Source organism: Ochotona princeps, chromosome 8, assembly GCF_030435755.1.
Source record: "Ochotona princeps isolate mOchPri1 chromosome 8, mOchPri1.hap1, whole genome shotgun sequence".
Lineage (NCBI taxonomy): Eukaryota > Metazoa > Chordata > Mammalia > Lagomorpha > Ochotonidae > Ochotona > Ochotona princeps.
In genome coordinates this window covers 65,961,287-65,979,601 of record NC_080839.1, presented here as the reverse complement: position 1 = coordinate 65,979,601, position 18,315 = coordinate 65,961,287, and the positions used below count along the sequence as shown (strand labels likewise).

Below are 18,315 nucleotides of genomic sequence, written 5' to 3'. Positions count from 1 at the left end.
GCCACATGCTTCTGAAAGGCTGGGAAAGGAGGTTTAGGGGGAGACCCTGCCTGTGAGATGTGTTAGCTCTGGCAGGAGCAGGGTTTGGAGGGATCAGCTCAGCGTAGCAGGCAGACTCTGTGACGGGCCCTGCCTGCCTGTTCACCCTCAGTGCTTCTTTTTGTCATCGCTGAAAGGTGTTAGCAACTACGGAGGAGGAGGACACGTTCTGATCCTTGACTGCTGGAGGAGACCTGAAAGAAGGCCGCTTCAGAGAAAGTTCTCTGCCAGCAGGAATTCTTCAAAGTGAGGACCAAGGGGGCATTCAAGAATGGTGCTGTTGCTAAGAAAAGTGCCTGGAATAAACTTCATTTAATCTTCCAGTTCAGTGCCTGTGATAATTAAGAAGTGGCAATACTATGTACCAACAGCGATTCAATAAAAATAATAATAATAGCTGCCTGGCTGAATGCCCATCTTAACTCATTTAATGTGTTCCTGAAGTGTGCTCCCTTTAGTCATCCATACACGTTTTCCTCACCAAGAGTTTTCCAGCATTCTTTAAAAATGCGCAGTCTCGGGCCTGGCGGCATAGCCTAGCAGTTGAAGTCCTCGCCTTGAACGTGCTGGGATCCCATATGGGTGCCGATTCTAATCCCAGCAGCTCCACTTCCCATCCAGCTCCCTGCTTGTGGCCTGGGAAAGCTTAGTTGAGGACAGCCCAAAGCTTTGGGATCCTGCCCCCATGTGGGAGACCTGGAAGAGGTTCCTGGCTCCTGGCTTAGGATCGGCGAGCACCGGCCATTGCGGTCACTTGGAGAGTGAATCATCGGACGGAAGATCTTCCTCTCTGTCTCTCCTCCTCTCTCTCTGTGTATCTGACTTTGTAATGAAAATAAATAAATCTTTAAAAAAAAAAGCACAGTCTCCATGGCAACCAGCCCTAGCTGCAGGCATTCCCCGTGTCTGTCCCTGCCCTTTACAAGCAGGGCCCCACCAGGACGAGGCATTCCTCCGCCCTGACTTTATTCCCAGAAATAACTACGGAGAAGAGGAACACAGTGCTGGTTAACATGGTGGGCCACTTAGCAGACGGGCTGCAGCCTACTCTAAAAGCATGCCTTGGGGAAGCCTGCGTTAGGCCAAGGTCAAAGTTAAGAATCCCAACTTAGTGTCTAAGTGCAGGGGGTATAAACAGACATATAGTGGGAGAAACATAAAATATTCTAACATCAAATCAATCAATTAGTTGAATAGGCAAAGAGAAGCAGCATGCTGTGCAGGAGCTTAAAGCAAGAACCTCATTCAAGGCTTAGGAAAAGGTGAGTCATTAAGTTATGTTCAACTTGTAGAGAAAATGGGCTTGCTTTGGACTATCAAGTCAGAGATGGACACTCGGGCACACTTTGAAACCATGAGACTGAGATAACTGGAATCAGCAAATCAGGAGAAATACTATTTTCAAGCTAAATAAGGAAGTAGTTCTTTGAAAACGATAAATCATGTTATGAAATACCTTTTGCTGCTGTCCTATGTCATTTAAATCATCAGTGGTGTTTCCTGCCTGTGTCTATTTAACAGGCACTTTCTGTTAACCCTGCTGTCCTGCAAGGTCTCACGCTGTGGGACAGATGCAAAGATGACACAGAAGAAGCTCCTGTTCTCACGCACAGTCAATGGTTTACCTGAAAAGTATCTCTGAATCATGGTCTACACAGTGTTCACCGAGGCCAGTGGGCACACCTGAGCTCCCAGGCTGCTCTCATGAGCTTTCTCAAGGCCCTCTCACACAGGCGGATTTCAAAAAATATTTTTGCAGCAAAAACCCCTTATCCAATATCAGATATATGGTTAAAGAAAATGTCATACACATACACACACAAATGGAATATATTTCAGCGATAAAAAGTTTATTTACAACAAAATGGATGCAACTGGAGAATATGTTGAGTGAAATAAATGGACACAGAAAGATAAATATCTTCCTAAATATGTGGGAACTAAATTTGAAGAAAAATTTTTAAAAAGCGGAAGAAACGCCTGTATTTGTATTGCTGCAAATATGGTTTTGTCAAACTTTTATATCTTTGTCAAACCAGTGATTAAGAATATTTTTAATAATCTGTGATTATTTTAACATTTACTGTCTATGGATAAAATGGTCATCTTTCCATTTGACTGCTGTTTATAGCTCCTCCTTATATTCCTGCTGTAGTGTTTTTCTTTGCTTTTTACTTGTTGAACTCTGTTTTTAGTGTGGAACAATAAGCCCTTAACTGCACTGACTGTAATGTAAATTAAATATCACAAAAATTAGTAGAGAAAGAAAAACAGAAAAGAAGGAAGGGAGGGAAGGAGGAAAGAAGAAAATACAATTATATTTGAATTGTATCTATGAAGTACATTGAATCTGTTCTTTATGTATTAAAGTCACATTAATGTGAAAAAAATAGCAGATGGTTAAAAAGAAACCCTTGTGCTTCTATTTTCAGGAATATTTCAAAGCTTGTTACAGAGTATGGCTTAGTGATAAAAAAGGAATGTGTGCTGATACATGCTACAAACATGGATGAAACCCAACATGTTAAATTAGTGAATAAAGCCAGTACAAAAGAATATATATTGTGGAATTCCATTTATGTGAAGTGTCCAGAATAGGCAAACTCTATGGAGACAGAATGTAGCTCCATGGTTGCCTAGGACTGAGAAAGCTGAGGGAGGTGGAAGGGAGTAGCAGCAGGTTAAGCCACCATTGGTGACCCTGGGTCCCCTAATGGGGTGCCTGTTTGAATCCTGCTGCTTTCCTGGGAAGGCAGCAGATGGCTCAAGGACTTGGGAGATGTGGATGGAGGTCCCAGTTCCTGGCTGTGGCCTGGCTCAGCCCTGATCACTGTGGCCATTTGAGGAGTGAACCAGTGGTGGGGAAGGTCTCTGCCTCTTCTATCACTCTGCCTTTCAAGTAAATAAGTAAATGGATCTTCAATAATAATAATAACAATAATAATAAGGATAGCTGAATCCCATATTGGAGTCCCTGGGCTGGAGATCAGACTCCACTCCCAGTTATAGCTTTCTGCTAATATAGATCCTTGGAGGCAGTGGATGACAGAGTGCTCCAGTACTGCCACCCAAATGGGAGCCCTAGGTGAAGTTCCTGGCCCCCTGGCTTTGGCCAGCCCCTATATCTTCACTTTTTAAAAAAAATCTTTCTTCCTTCTATTTTTTTTATTAAAGATTTATTTATTTTATTACAAAGTCAGATATACAGAGAGGAGGAGAGACAGAGACGAATATCTTCCGTCCGATGATTCATTCCCCAAGTGAGCCGCAACGGCCGGTGCGCATTGATCTGATGCCGGGAACCTGGAACCTCTTCCGGGTCTCCCACGTGGGTGCAGGGTCCCAAATCTTTGGGCCATCCTCGACTGCTTTCCCAGGCCACAAGCAGGGAGCTGGTTGGGAAGTGGAGCTGCCGGGATTAGAACCGGCGCCCATATGGGATCCCGGCACGTTCAAGGCGAGGACTTTAGCCGCTAGGCCACGCCGCCGGGCCCTCCTTCTATTTTTTTTAAGAATTATGTTATTTTTATTGGAAAGTCAGACATACAGAGAGGAAGAAAGAGTGAGAGGTAGATCTTCCATCCATTGATTCACTCCCCAAACAGCCACAACAGCTGGAGCTGTGTATATCCAAAACCAGGAGCCCAGAGACTCTGCCGGGTCTCCCACGTGGGTGCAAGGTCCCAAGGCTTTGGGCTGTCCTCAACTGCTTTCCCAGGCCACAAGCAGGGAGCTGGATGGGAATCAGGGCCGCCAGGATCAGAACCGGCGCCCATCTGGGATCTCGGTGTGTACAAGGTAAGGACTTCAGCTACTAGGCTACCAACCGTGCCGGACCCTACATCTTCATTTTGTACAACTGATTTTGAAAGCTGCTAAGTGATGAAGGACTACAACAACCTTAATCAAAGTTTATCTAGTGAATAGGCAGGATAGTGTTAGGCAAAAGAGAATACACTTTGGGATCAGAAAGACCTACCTTTAGGGGCCAGCACTAGGGCAAAGCAGGTAGCAGTTCATCAAATCAGTTAACATGTGGGTGAAGCTGCTTGGTTGTCTCAAGGTATCCTGCCATATTGAGAACAGCTACTGGAGGGTGTGCAGCTGTGGGTGTGCAGCTGTACTGTGAACCTTAGCTCTGGGCCTGCAAGGATCCAATCAGATTTGAATCCTTGGAGAACAACGAGTTGTTCTTGTCTATAGTGAGAAATCTGAACTTCAAATGAGAAACAAAATGTGTGTGCTGTTGAGTTTATTCTTCCCCGACTCAAAAAGGACAAGGCAGGGTCTTACTCTTATACTGTGTGGGATTTTAATTGTTAAAGTCTTTATGTATTGGAGGGCGAGAGCGAGCTTCCATCTTCTGGTTCACCCTCCACATGCTGGCAAGAGTCAGGCCTGGGAGAGGCTGAAGACAAAGGTGGGGCACCTCAACCAGTTTTCCCAGGTTGAGTTGCAGGGACCCAGGCCCTTGGGATGTGCGCCGGTAGGAAGCTGCTGGCACCGCAGCCGGAACTGGAACTAGCATTTCAGCATGGGGATGGTGCATCCCAAGCAGCATCTTAACCCCTGTGCCAAATGCCTGCCGTTGAAATGCTCTTCAATACGTACACATATTTCTGAAATATATGAAATGAGCCTACATATGTACAAGTATATACTTTATAACAATGGAAGATATTACACTTAGTAGAGAATAGAGCATATTGAACTCCAATCTTCGTTCATCAGTCATAGCTGCTGAATGACTTTGAAGCGAATCACGTATATTTTATCCAAAACACGTCAGTGTGGTTCCCTTTTGTAAAAACACCACAAGCCATTTGCATAGCTGAGCGATCTAACAACATTTTCCCCGATATCATTAAACGCTTGGTCACAGTGTTCAATATTCTACAGCCGGTTTCTCGCCGGCTCATGGCCCAAAGGAAGCAGGACGGAAAAGCTCACGGCAAACCCACCCGTGTATCACCTCCACCTTTCAGATACACGGCAAATTCCCTTTCAGACGCTCCCTCGATTCCTGCTGTTTTTTAAAAGCGCTCTCGAAGGCTGGCGGAGGCCGCGGTCGGTCGTTGAGGCCCGCGCGCCGCCCGCCGTTCCCGCGCCGCGCCAGGACGCGATGGCCGCACGTCCGCGGCCTGAGGAGAAGCTTGTGAGGACGGAGCAGGGGCCCCGCGCGCTCAGTCCCCCTCCCGGGGCGCTGGGGTCGCCATGCCACCCCCTCGGGCACCCCTCAGGCCTCCAGCCCTTGCGTCCCGCGACCGCCCTGCGCCGCGGCTGCGGGGGGCGTCGGGGCCTCGGGCCGGGGGTTCGCACGCCGTCTGCCTAGAGGCGTGCAGGGTTTCCTTACCTGCTCGCGTGGGGAGCGCCGCCCGTAGCCCGACAGCCATGGACTTGAGTCGTTGACCTCTTCTCCCTTCAGGGTTGCCACTGGCTATGGCTGCCGCGAACATTTCCAAATACAGCGAGTATTTCCGGCCCGAAAAGTTGAAAGAATGGCCGGAGCCCGAGTTGGTGTCTTTAATGGAGGTACAGTCACGTCGGACGTGATTTCGGGTGTGGCCGGAGAGTTGAGGGGCGCTGCGCTGTAGAACCGGGCTGGAACGGGCGTGTGAAGGGGCTGGGGCCGTTTGCGTGTCCGGGTCCCCACGGGCGGGGGCGGAGAAGCCAGGTGCGGGCTTGTTGAGGTGTGCTGATGGCTGAGGCTGGGCTCGGCCTCTTGTAAAGTAAGGCCCTTTGGTAATAATCGCCTTTTGCTGCCTTGGTGTGAAGAGTCAGAAGAAGTTCATTGTCGTGTGTGCGTGCTCACGGGCGCGCGCAGAACTGCCTTGGGACCCTACTCTCGTGTGGGAGACCTGAAAGAGGCTCCCGGCTCTTTGCTTCAGATTGGGTCAGCTCCGGCTCTTGTGGTCACTTGGGGTGTGAATCATCAGATGGAAGATCTTCTTCTTTGTCTCTCCTCTTCTGTGTATATCTGACTTTCCAGTAAAAAAAAATTTTTTAAATCTTAAAAAACAAAAACAAAAAACAAACTGTGGTGATGGAGTCAGATTTAATCAACTGAAACAGTCGTAGAAGGTAAGCCCAAACGACAGTCAGGAGCACGGAGAGCCCAGATGTGTGCTCCATATCAGAGCAGGAGGCCTGGAGCTGCAGCTAAGTAGCTGGGAGACGCTGGGCTGGACGAGTTAACACAGCCTCTGTGGTTTTAGCTTGAGAGGAGAGGCATCCAAGATTTAGAAAAATCAGAGGTCATTTAAAACATACCTGCAGAAGGCTTGAGAAGAGGATTCGTTTCATGGAGAATCTCTTTAATTAGTAAGCTTTTTAGTAAGAGACTAATTTCAAGTAATAATTAGTAAGGGACTTGAATTGATGGTTGTTGATCTCCCATCCTCTGGTTCACTCCCCAAATGGCCACCGTGGCCAGGGCAGAGCCAGAGGGAAGCCACAGAAAAAACTATTAGAAGAATGGCTTTTGAAATTTCCTGTGTAAGAATTGACAAAACATGCTTTTAGATTGTATGTAGCAACTTTGCACTAAGCTGATTGGTAACATACTCTGAGCTTTTTGTTTGTTTTTGTCATTCCATGTTTCACATGCTAATATTGTGTCATTTTAGGTATTGGCTAGAGAAGACATTGATGAAGCTGTCCATGCAATATTATTTAGAGAAAATTACGCTGTGAAGGTAAGAGCTGACTGCAGGCTGTGTGCACAAGCTTCTTTCTGGCAGAGCAGGAGTGGTGCGGAGTGGCTTGGCTTAGATGGCATCACCACCTGACAAAGATGCACTTTTGTGGCGGAAATGGGGCTGCCCTGATTTCCTCACCCACACCACAGAGATCTGGGTTTTTGCCACCTTCTTGTACTATCTCCAGGAGGATCTTACTTGCATCTTTCCTTTACGGATCTGAGAGATTGTTCTGATTGTGCCTCCTTTCTGTCCTTATAATAATGAGCATTTTTGTTTTCTACCAAAGTTGCCTCTCTTCTCATATGTTCCCACATGGTGGTATTGTAGACAGCCTACATCAAACCACTGGCAATGAATATTTGAAGATAAGGACCATTCAGTAATTGATAGTCACTATGGGATTAATACATGGACAGGGACTTGACTGGGCCCAGCATGATGGCTCGGTGGCTAAATCCTCACCTCTCACATGCTGGGATCCCTATGGGTGCCAGTTCATGTCCCAGTGGCCCTGCTTCCCTTCTGGCTCCCTGTTTGTGGCCTGGGAAAGCAGTAGAGGATGGCTCAAGCCTTGGGACCCTGCACCCACAGGGTGCAGGAGATCCAGAAGAAGCTCCTGACTCCTGGCTTTGGATCAGCTCAGCTCTGGCTGTTGTGGCCACTTGGGGAGTGAACCAGCACATGGAAGATCTTTGTCTCTCCTTCTCTCTGTAATTTATCTTTCTAATAAAAATAAATGAATCTTGAAAAAAATCACATTTATATTAAAAAGGGGGGCTTGATTCATTCTTCTAGATAATTTTATTCACTTACTGTCATTTTATTTGGAAGGCAGAGAGAGAGAGACAAAACAACCTTCCATTTGCTGGCTTACTTTGCAAGTGCCTGCCACAGCACTTGTTTAAGCTGAAGCCAGGAGGCAGAGACTCAGTCCAGATCTCCTGCTTGGTTGGCAGGAATCCAGGTCTTTTCAGCCCTCACAGATGTCCTGCAGGGTGCACATTAGCAGGAAGCTGGATCGGAAGCAGAGCAGCCAGGACTCGAACCTGGGTGCTCTGATGTGGGATGTGGGTGTCCCAGGCCTGTCTTCATTGCTACACCAGTCGTGCCCATCCCAGGTGGGGTTTCATTTCAATGAGCAGAACATGAGAGTTGAAGTTATAATAATATTGTGATGTTTGCAGTTTATCGTTTAGAAAGGAAGTACGCATGTACCGTAGGTGGGGTTCCCCTCCTGTGTCACAGGTGGAGAGGTGCCACCGGCCAGTACAGCGCTCCTTGTACTCCACCAGCGTGGTCACAGCTGCTGCTGGGGTGCAGCTGGCTAAGAACCAGGGGGAGCACAGAATGCTTTGAAATCCTCAGGAAGAACGGTGTGAGTGAGGAATGGTTCGGTGCGATTCCCTGATTTAGGCCCAGCTCCCTCTGATGGCACAGGGTGGGCTAGAACTTTCTGTGAGTTCTGACAGCTGCTCTGGGCTCACAGGCTCCCTGCTTTCTTGGCCTGGCTGCTGCTGTGGTCCAGGTTTTGCAACCCAAACACTGAGAGCTTAGGAGGGGAACTAGAATGCTAGCCTCATTATTCAAATGACAATAAGGACTTTTCTTTAAGAACTTGTCTCCCCTGTCTGTATCCCTTCCTTAGCGACTGGATGCTTACATTCAGAGCCTGGATATTTTTAAGGAAAGAAGAAAAGAGATGTTACATAAAAAATGGGTCCAGAATGTTGCCAGTCCTCTTCAGCAGAGAATTATGGAAAAAGTAATTTCGGGTAGAAGAATTGAAAAGATGAAACAAGAGAATTTTGAGCTTTTCTTAAAGCACACCAATAAAAGGGTACTAAGGTTTTCTTTTTTTCTTTCTTTTTTTTAAAGTAAAGTGTGATTGAAGAGTTAGTCCAATACTTTCACTAGTTTGGCAGACAGTCCCTAAACCCATTTTTATATGTAAGATGAATTAATTGAGCTGTAATCTACCTAGCTTACAACTGGAGCTTCATGTGGAGGCGATGAGTGTTGATTTGAAACTAGATTTATCAGGACTATCGTTAGGCAAATGTTAGCAGAATAACTGGCTTAAAACCATAAAGGAATGTGTAATTAACAAGAAAGTCATAGGAAGGATGAGTTCTGGCAGGATAGCAATGTCAGGGCTTTTGCTATTATTCTGTTCTCTGCTTAATATTTTTAATTTATTTTTGTCACTCTCACATTTGCCTAATACACAGCTTCAGGAATGATGTTTGCTTTCTCGGCAGGCAGAAGGGGTAAGCAGTGGCATCAGGGAACTTAGACCCAGAGCAGAAAGTCTGCAGGTTTACCTGGTGGACTTGGACTTGACTCTCCTTGGCCGGCAAGGCTTAACTCTAAGCAGGACCACAAGGGAGGCAGTGGAGCTACATTCTTCATAGTAGGAAGTAGGCCAGGGACAAGTGGGCTGTGTGGCTCCTGGCTTGCCAGTCAGACATTTAATGTAGACTAATTGTGTCTACATTCTTGTGTGGCCTACATAATTTTGATTTCTTATTTTGAAGTTTTATAGTTACATTTATTTGCAAGACAGAGTGAAGAGGTAGAGAGAAAGAATATGAGAATGAAAATATGAGTGAGAGGTATAGGGAGCTCTTCCAAGTGCTGGGTCACTTCCCAGATATCTGCAACAGCCATGCCTGGGCCGCGCTGAACCCGGGAACCTGGAACTCTGCCCAGGTCTCCCATGCGGGGGACAGGACCCCGTGCACTTGGGACTCATTTGCCGCTCCTTGGTGCGTTAGCAGGAAGCTGCACTCAATCCTGGGCACTCTAATGTGGGGTGTGCGTGTCCCAGGTAGGAGCTTCAGCCACCCCTAAAGAGTTTCTTGTTTTAAATTTGAGGTCAAGAGTGTTCTAGAATTCAGGTCCACCTGTCTGCAGTACCAAATTAAGATCTTGTTGGCTTCAAGTATGCATTGTAAGATCTTAGTTGTTTCCAGCTGTTTATTGTCTTAAGTGTATTTCTGAGCAAATATGCATACATACATTAATTATTGTTTTCTAAATGATCAGAGAGGTTAGAGTTCAAGATTTCAGATCTCTAAAATCAGAGTAGTTTTTTTTTTATATAAAAGATTTATTTATTTTCATTTGAAAGGAAGATTTACAGAAAGGAAGATTTCCAGAGACAGAAAGGTCTTCCATCCACTGGCTCACTCCCCAACAGCTGGAACTGGGCTGATCTGAAGCCAGGAGCCTGGAACTCCTTCTGGGTCTCCGTCATGGGTGCAGGATTCTAAGGGCTGAAGCCATCCCTTGCTGCTTTTCCAGGCACATGAACAGCGAGCTGTTTCGGAAGTGGAGCGGCTGGAACATGAACTGGTGCCCATATGGGATGCCAGCACCACAGAGAATTAGATTGCTGTGCCACCAAAGTAGTAGTCTTATAATTGGCATTTGGAAATATGAATGCACAAGTGTCAAATGGGGAAAATGACACCTGAGAAGTGGTGTGTGTTGACGTTTAAGAGATTTTAAAGGAAAGCGCATTCCCTGTGAGTCAGCCATCCGAACTCAGGCTGTGTTGAGAGTGGGGAGCATCACAGCTGTGTCCACCCTGCCTTTATCCTGTTACTTCTAACACCACTCTGTCGAGAGAACCCTCCCCAGCTGCAGAACCTTCGGAAGAGGGCAGGATCTTGACATGGCTTTGGAGGAGGAAGAATGGATAGAAATGGAGTATTCAGCCCAGGGTGTAGTTGAGGGGCTGATGTTGTAGGATTAGTGTCTGCACCTGGAACTTACCAGGCACGCCTTGGCTCAGTCTGAGGACACACCTGCTACTGGTTAAAATTACCCATAGAGTGCCTGTCTGATGAAACAGAAAGTTCTCAAAGGTGACTTCAGATTCAAGCGCCGTGGTCGCTTGTCCTACTAGGGGGTGGAGTCTCTGTGAGTCCAAGGTTTCTTGTAGCCTTCAGAAGCTGTGCATTCAGGGAAACGTGGGGTAGAGTGGCTTTCCTGGGTCTTGCAGAACAGTTCACATGTCATAGTGTTCTGTAAGGTGTGTTTTTCTTTTCTCTCTTAAAGGAAACTGTGTGCGGAGGCCATCATAGTCCTGAAGTGTATGACCCTTATTATATGAAGAAAAAGAACCCGAATTATGGAAAGGTATTAGAAGTTTACTTATTCATTTTAGGAGGCCTGAGGTTGAAGAAAACCTAGGTATTTTGATAGTCTTGTAGTTATTCTTTATTTACTAAAAAGACAACCTGCTGAAGTCTTTCCCTTGAGCAGAAAGTCTTTCCCTGAGCAAAAAGTTGAAGAAATTTAGGCTAATGAGGAATTGACACGGAAATGAGGTGAGCATGGTGCAATGCTTTGCTCTTAGCTTTCTTGTTGAATTGCTCACATTCAGCGACGCTGTAGCCCCAGGGACAGACCTGTAGGCACTGAGCCCAGGACTTTCCCCGGGCTGTCCCAGAACCAGTAGACTCAGGAGGGGTGCCAGCAGTGTCTGCCCACCAGAGCAGTCTCCCATTTGTAAGCCAGCAGTAATTGAGTCGAGAGCTGTACATTTCTTCTTTTTGCTTGTTTAGCCACCTGATGCTATTAGTAATCTTAAAAATAGATCTGGCTCTGGAGAGAGAAGTGGTTTATTTCCTTCTCCCAGGAAACCAAGCACATCATTCATGTGAAGGTAGAAATGTTCCCCCTGCCTGTGGGTGGAACATCCTTGTCTGTCTGGGTTGGGAGGCGGCACCCGCTGTGCTGCCCTGTTTATTCAATGATTGTTTTCCTAGTGCTTGGGACCCAGCAATGTGTTAAGTGCTGTGGAGGGGGAATGAAGGAAAAAGAAAAACAAACCTCCTGCCTGGGGCTCATAATGCCCAGGGAGAAGGGACAGTTGCTGTGTGTGTTACCACCGCTTGAGACCAACTCCTGCTTCAGTTCACCTGTCCTTGTGGTATCCTAAGCCCTTACAAGCCCGCTGTCAGCTTCTGTGTCTGTCTTGTGTGGTCCAGACCCAGGCATCTTTGAGGACAGATCCTGGCCTGGCTGGGACTCACAGTGGGCCTCAGTGGCTCTGGAGTGACTGGGGACACCAGCTGTCCTTTCCCTGTCACATCCCACAGGAGGCAGGTGTCAACCCCCCACCACCCTAGGCACTCACAGTGTTCATGGCTTTCTGTTTTTGGCTGTGTTGGTGTACAGTAAATGTGAATGCTTAGGATAGATTTAGAGAGCTTAGAACCACCTCAACTTGGGTTGTCAGAACCTGCTATTACTGTGTAGGTCACAGTCCCGCCATTTTCTGACCCTCTGTTCCGAAGACAGCAAGAGACAGAGGAGGAGAAGAGAGCGAACCTTCAGTATGAGACAGGTGTGTTATGGATCTCAGGGGGTCTCCCGCCCAGAGCCACTGGTATGGTCTGTATGAAAAAAAATTTTTTTAAAAAACCTTTTTAAATCTTGCTTGCAGGAAAGCGGTATTCTGTGAAAGAATTCAAAGAACTAGAGAAGGCCAGGCTGCAGGTCAGGCTTCCACAGTTCACGTTCACCTTGCACAGTGCGGTCCCCAGAGGGCGGCGTCCAAGCTCGGTGAGGCCTGCACGAAGCAGCACTCGGGGAAAATTCAGGTGCAGAGTCCAGGGGCACATGCCTGCTTCCTCGCTTCCCTTGCGGCTGGGCTGTTTCCTGACACACATCTTATGATGAGTCTTGCCGTCTGTTAGGGATCTGTCATTTTGTTATGATCACCATCAGCTTTGTGGTATGAGGAGAAGAGTGTACAATACTAAGCCACTTAACAACCCCCTAGCCAGTCCTCTGGTGAAATCACCATGTGGGTCAGAAAGTGAACCTGTGCCCTCCTCGGGATAGGCTCCCAAGCCGTCTGCATTCTGTAGGTACAAGGTCCTTGCTTTCCCTGTAGTTATCAACTAGTTTTGTTCCTTTCAAACATAGCTTATTTTTGCCTAGTTTTGAATTTCATGTAAGTGGAAGCTTAAGGCATTTATTACTATTAATATTCGTTTATTTGAAAGGCAGAGTAACAGAGACGGAGGAAGAGAGAGAGAGAGAAAGGGGTGATGGGGAAATTCTCCCATCTGCTGGTTCACTCCCCAGTGGCCAGAACAGTTGGGTCTGGGCCAGGCCAGGGTCAGAAGCCAAGAACTACATCTGAGTTTCCCACAAAGGTGGCAGGGACCCCAGGACTTGGGTCAGATTCTGTTGCCCTCACAGGTGCATTCACAGGGAAGCTGGATTGGAAGCAGAGGAGTTGAAACTTCAACTGGCACTCCTGTATGGGTTACCTGTGTTGCAAGCCAAGCTTAACCTGCCATGCCACAGTGCCAGCTCAAAGCATCTTTTCTTTTGTGACTGAGTTATTTATCTGAAGATATACTTATTTATTTGAAAGTAACAGAAAGAGAGAGAGGGAGAGACAGCGAGACCAAGCTTCCATTCACTAGTTCACTGCCCAGATGGTCGTAACTGCCAGCATTGCACCAGGCCTGAAACAGGCAGCCAGGCTTCACCTTAAGGGCAGTCAGTCTGGTTACCCCTCCCGCCCTGCTAGGTTGCTGCGCGTTGGTGAGGGAGACCATCGGCATGTGAGAGTACTGGCCTGTACACACGAGCTCCCTGTAGGCAGGGACAGGAGCTCCCGGCAGGCAGCCGGAAGGAAGTGGACAAGGTGTAAATGTCTGTTGACAGAAACACCTGTAGAAGGAAGAAGGCCTGTTTCCTCAGCTGGAGCAGCCCCGCGACAGCTGAGCACGGGGTTGTGACAAGCCCAGCAAGCTCCTCCTGTGGCTTTGCCTGAGGAGGAAAAGGCCTCACGGGCCAGCCAGGAGATGAGTCAGGGACCTTGTGATTACAAAGGTGAAGCCTTCTCAAGGCGACCAAGAGTCTGTGGGGTGGGGACCTGATAATGTTGGACAGCTCGGTGCGTCATGGAAGCCAAGACCAGGGAGAAGGTGAGGCTGGCCGAGGACCCAGAGGCTGGCCATCTGCTTCCTCTTGCCATCGCTTGTCTGTGACCCTCCTCCTGTCAGGCTTTCTCTGCTTCCCTGTGCGGGACTGGAAAGTACATGGCCCTGTCCAGCCTGACTTTCAGCTTAGGACACTCGGAGGCTGCATGGGAGCCCTCTGTCCCAGAGACTGGAGAAAGACCCTTTGCCCTGCAGCTGCCCATGGGGTGTGCCAGCACACAACCCCCATGGAGTTGGACAGCCACAAGCATTTCTAATCAGCCTTCCTTTTTTTTTTTTTTTAAGGTTTATTTATTTTTGTTGTAAAGTCAGATATACAGAGAAGAACATCTTCCATATGTTGATTCACTGCCAAGCAGCCGCAATGGCCGGAGTAGAGCCAATCCAAAGCCAGGAGCCAGGAGACTCTTCTGGGTCTCCCACGTGGGTGCAGGGTCCCAAGACTTTGGGCTGTCGTCAGCTGCTTTCCCAGGCCACAGCGGAGAGCTGGATGGGAATCAGGGCCGCTGGGATTAGAACCAGTAGGATCCCGGGGCATTCAAGGTGAGGGCCTTAACCACTAGGCTACTATGCTGGGCCCATCAGCCTTCCTTTTTATTGTGTGAGTGTTCAGGTCAGTTTTTTTTTTTTTGCAGAAAATTTAAAAAATATTTATTTGAAAAACAGAGCGATAGAGATACTGAGATCTTCCATCTGCTGATCGACTCAGCAGGTTTCCGTAGCAGCCAGGGCTAGGCCTGTCTATAGCTGGGGGCCAGAAACCCTATCTGGGTCTCCTACATGCATGGGAGGGGTTCCGGTACATGGGCCACCACCTGCTACTCCCTGATGCAGCAGCAGGAAGCTGGAGTGAGAGCCGGAGTACCAAGACTGGAGCTGGGTGTTCCGTGTGGGATGAGGTGTCCCAGCCGGGCATTTGACTTGTTGCACCACAGTGCCTACCCCTTCAGAAGCTGCCACTTGGCACTTAGTTGAGATCATTTTTCCTGCTTTTCTTTGCAGTCCCAAAAAGCTGCCCTGTGCAGAAAAGCCACCTCCGCCCGCGGGAGAGGTCACCGACGTGAGCCAGCTGGCTTTCGAGAGGCAGTTTCTCTCCTCAAAGCTCTGCCTGGGGCTGAGAGGGGCTGAGCAGAAGACTCTTGTGAGCAGGGTTGGGGGTGGGGAGATCACAGGGCTCAGTGTGTGTGGGGGCTACAGCCAAGGAGGAAGGGAGGGGACAGGAGAACCCCATAGTTGGCTGCTGCCAGGGCCCCTGTGGCAGGACCTCATGTGGAGACACCCAGGAGAATGTAAATGCAGGTGCCTGGCCCTCACTCCAAGGGGCAGATACGCCCTTCAGGGTGAGGTGCACCTGGCCCAAGGTGCAGATCTGCCCTCAGAGGTGTTGTCCACCTTAATCCTGAGCTGCTGCCCTCCACCTTGGTCCGTCCGCTCACTGCCTACAGAATCCAGACAAGACTACGCACTGTTCTCCCTGTGTGAGTCATTGATAGGTGACTCTGATGTTTTGAAATGAAATTTATGACCTCCTACCCCGAAAAAAAAAATCACACACACACAAAGGCCAAAAAAACAAAACAAAACAAAACAACCCAAAGAGAGAGAGAGTTTGGCTTTTTATAGGCAGGCCTCCTGGGCTTGGGCAGTTTGTGCCTCTGACCAAGTAAGCACCTTTCCGCTCCGTTCCCACGAGTGACTTCTTTAGTTTCACATATAAGTGAGGTGGTGTGGTATTTTGTCTCTCTGTGCCTGGCTTGTGGGACTCCCAGTGCATTCGTGTGGTTGCGAATGACAGGAATGTCCCGTTGTGCATGTGTGCCTGTTCATCTGCCAGACCCTTGGCCTGTTCCTGTGTCTCGGCTATTGTGAATAATGTCACAGTGAACATGCAAGTGTAGATACTTTTGGAGGTTGTGGTTTTGTTTCCTTCAAATACATACGCCTAGAAATATATATTTCCTTCAAATATATATATATACTGAGTGTATGGTGGTTTTATTAATTTGCTTGAGACATCTCTGTGCTGTTTTCCATAAAGGCTGCGCCAATTTGCTTTCCATCAGAAGCATCTACAGGTTCCCTTAGCTCTATATCTTCACCAACTCTTGCCATTTTTAAAAAATTACTTATTTGAAAGGTGGAGTTAAGAGAGGGAGAGGCAGAGAGAGAGAATCTCCTATTTGCTGGTTCACTTCCCAAATGGTCACAATGGCTGGGGCTGGGCCAGTCTGAAGCCAGGAGCCTGGAACTTCTTCCTAGTTTCCCATGTGTGCATGGGCTTAGGCACTTGGGCCATCTTCCCCCGCTTTCCCAGACACATTACAGGGGGCTGGGTTAGAAATGCAGCAGCCAGGACAGGACTGGCACCCATATGGCCTGCCAGTGTTGTAGGCAGTGGCTTAACCTGTTACTGCCACAGCACCAGCCCCTACCACAGCTTTTTGATCATCATCTCCAACCTAATAGTTTTGTAAGTGGTGATATCTCATTGTAGTTTTAACTTGCATTTCCCTGATAATTAGTGGAGCTGGCTATATTTTCATGGCCACTTCATATGTCTTTGGAGAAATACCTATTGAGGCTGTTACTTCATTTTTAAGATGAGGTTATATTAGTACTTGTACTATTGAATTATTTAAGTTCCTTATATATGTTGGGTGTTAACCCCTTCTTGGATACATGGTTTGCACATTTTCTCCCATTCTTGGGTTGCCTGTTTATTTTGCTGTTTCCTGAATAGAAGCTTCTAGTTTGATCTGGCTCCACTTGTTTCTATCAGATCTTACTGTGAGTACAGTCAGCTCTGACCTTATGGTGGGGTAGGCTTCTTTGCTGTCACCAGGAGATCCAAAAAGCAGGTGGTGGTTTAAATGTAGAGGCTTACAGGACTCATAGCCAGGTAGGTTGGCAGGTCAGTGGGTTTCCCCTCTTCATGCCATCTCAGGGTCCTGTTGAATGGGCTTGCTTATTTATTGTCAGCACCTGGCTTCCCAGGTGAGCCCAGGGAGCCATTCCTGTCAGCCTGAGGGACGCCATCTTGGTCGTGCAGGTGGGCAGGGCTTGGAGGTGGCCTCCATCACCTCCTTACATGTTGTATGGGCTAAGGACCAATGCATGGAGCCCCAACTATAGAGTACAAGGGTGCTTTTGTCTGCTGTGGTCTGTGGAGTCCCAGGACACAGACACCTCAGGTGGGAGGTGGGAGGGTTATGGGGATCCCTGTAGGAGGAAACAGAGTCCTTCTCTTCCATCAGCAGGTGTCAGGCGCCAGACAACAGAGACCTCACTCCTGGGCACCCGGGGACTGCAGACAGAGAGGGACAGCGCCACCTGTGCCAAGAAGAGTAATGACAGCTGAGCACCTGGGCGAGTACCTGGCTGCCCTGCAGGCAGCAGTCCAGCAAGGCCGCAGTGGTGTGTGTTAAAATATGGTTGAAATATTGCATTGGTGTTTTCTTTTTCCATAAGTGGAAATATTGCAAAAAGTATTCAAATAAAAATAAGGCTTTTGAGCTCATGCATTGAAATGGGAACTACATGAGTGAGGTATTTGCCTTCTCTGGAAGGTGTTAATGATTTGGTCATTTTATGACATTACATTGAGGGGCCTGGTGGCTCCTGGTGGCTTTCTCAGGCAGCTTTTCAGAGCACAGGTTCACTCACCCAGGGCACGCTCCTGGGTCTCATTGCCCAGGTACACGTTAGGGGCCTCAGCAGGGGAGGCACCCCAGACACACAAGGCGCATCTGCTTAGTCCTCCCGTGTCTCAGGGCACTTTCTGCTGTCCCCACATCCTGCAGGATCAGGCTCTAGGACAGCGTGCCCAGAGTCCCCCGTAGCCCCAGACGTCACTGGACTCGGGTCCCACAGGCCCTTTTTCTTAAGTCTCCGCCCAGAGGCTGACCTACCTGAGGTGAAGGCAGCATGAGCCACAGTCATCCCGGTGGGAATTAAAGGCCCCACAGTCCTAGAGACAGAAGGACCATTCTACAGCTGTGACCCCTCACCCCGCCAGAACCAGTAAACTGCCCAGTCCATCAGGGACCGCCTCATGTCAAAACCAGCCAGCCTGCAGGCCCACTCTGACAAGTCCACACCTGGCTGTGGAACCACTAAAATACACTCCCCAGAGTCCAGGGGGTGGAAAGCAGGTGCTTTGCTCAGTGAGGCGGTTCTGAGCAGGCAGAGCTCCAGAAGAGAGCAGCAGGTTCACTTGTTTGGTTTCACATATTGAACAGTGTCTTACTTATGGGTAAACTTTAACTGCTCAGTGCCCGAGATCAGTACCTCAAGTGCTAACTGATGGACTCTTGAGTCTGGACATAAACTGTGCTTCCTAGCACTGCTGTGTCCATGACCACGCCTGGACAGAAGCAGGGCCTTCGGGGCCTGCCCCAGCCTTGGGCCATTTGACTCCTGCCTGGTTCTTCTAGCTTCCAGCAGAGGGAGCAGAGCTCCTGTAGCCTGGGGGACTGCCTCAGAAGCCAGGAATTTAGCATACAAGACCATGTTTTCAGCACCATCCAAAACAGACCTCTCATTTGGAACCCTGAGGCCAAGCCAGCATCCCAGACAGGCGTTTCTGTGGCCTTGGCCGGACAGGG

The 18,315-nt window shown here is 48.3% G+C and overlaps 3 protein-coding genes across 8 annotated transcripts in view; 2 read left to right on the top strand and 1 right to left on the bottom strand.

The window, feature by feature from the left end:
- PFN4 (profilin family member 4) overlaps positions 1-5,529 on the bottom strand; it is a 31,975-nt gene extending 26,446 nt beyond the window's left edge. The window contains exon 1 of the mRNA XM_058668220.1: positions 5,393-5,529. The gene's annotated coding sequence lies outside the window, so the exon portion shown is untranslated. The remainder of the gene's footprint in view (positions 1-5,392) is intronic.
- UBXN2A (UBX domain protein 2A) overlaps positions 1-18,315 on the top strand; it is a 208,826-nt gene that overhangs the window by 141,248 nt on the left and 49,263 nt on the right. The window lies entirely within an intron of this gene.
- FAM228A (family with sequence similarity 228 member A) lies at positions 5,394-17,228 on the top strand. 5 transcript variants are annotated; one of them, XM_058668211.1, is made up of 8 exons: positions 5,394-5,571; positions 6,666-6,734; positions 8,386-8,577; positions 10,803-10,883; positions 12,051-12,096; positions 12,196-12,352; positions 14,714-14,852; positions 16,966-17,228. In XM_058668211.1, exons 1-8 carry the CDS (start codon positions 5,479-5,481, stop codon positions 17,134-17,136), a joined length of 948 nt encoding a protein of 315 aa, XP_058524194.1. In that variant the 5' UTR covers positions 5,394-5,478; the 3' UTR covers positions 17,137-17,228. The 5 variants fall into 5 exon arrangements, with proteins under 5 accessions (XP_058524194.1, XP_058524193.1, XP_058524192.1 ...); XM_058668210.1 differs by having other exon boundaries at positions 12,009-12,096; positions 16,969-17,228; XM_058668209.1 differs by having other exon boundaries at positions 12,009-12,096.

Bases quoted from the DNA above. Each gene is read 5' to 3' on its own strand.
- FAM228A (XM_058668209.1), top strand. From the start codon at position 5,479: ATGGCTGCCGCGAACATTTCCAAATACAGCGAGTATTTCCGGCCCGAA. The intron at 6,735-8,385 runs GTAAGAGCTGAC...TCCCTTCCTTAG, and splicing joins GAGAAAATTACGCTGTGAAG to CGACTGGATGCTTACATTCA. The intron at 12,353-14,713 runs GTGCAGAGTCCA...TTTTCTTTGCAG, and splicing joins AGCACTCGGGGAAAATTCAG to TCCCAAAAAGCTGCCCTGTG.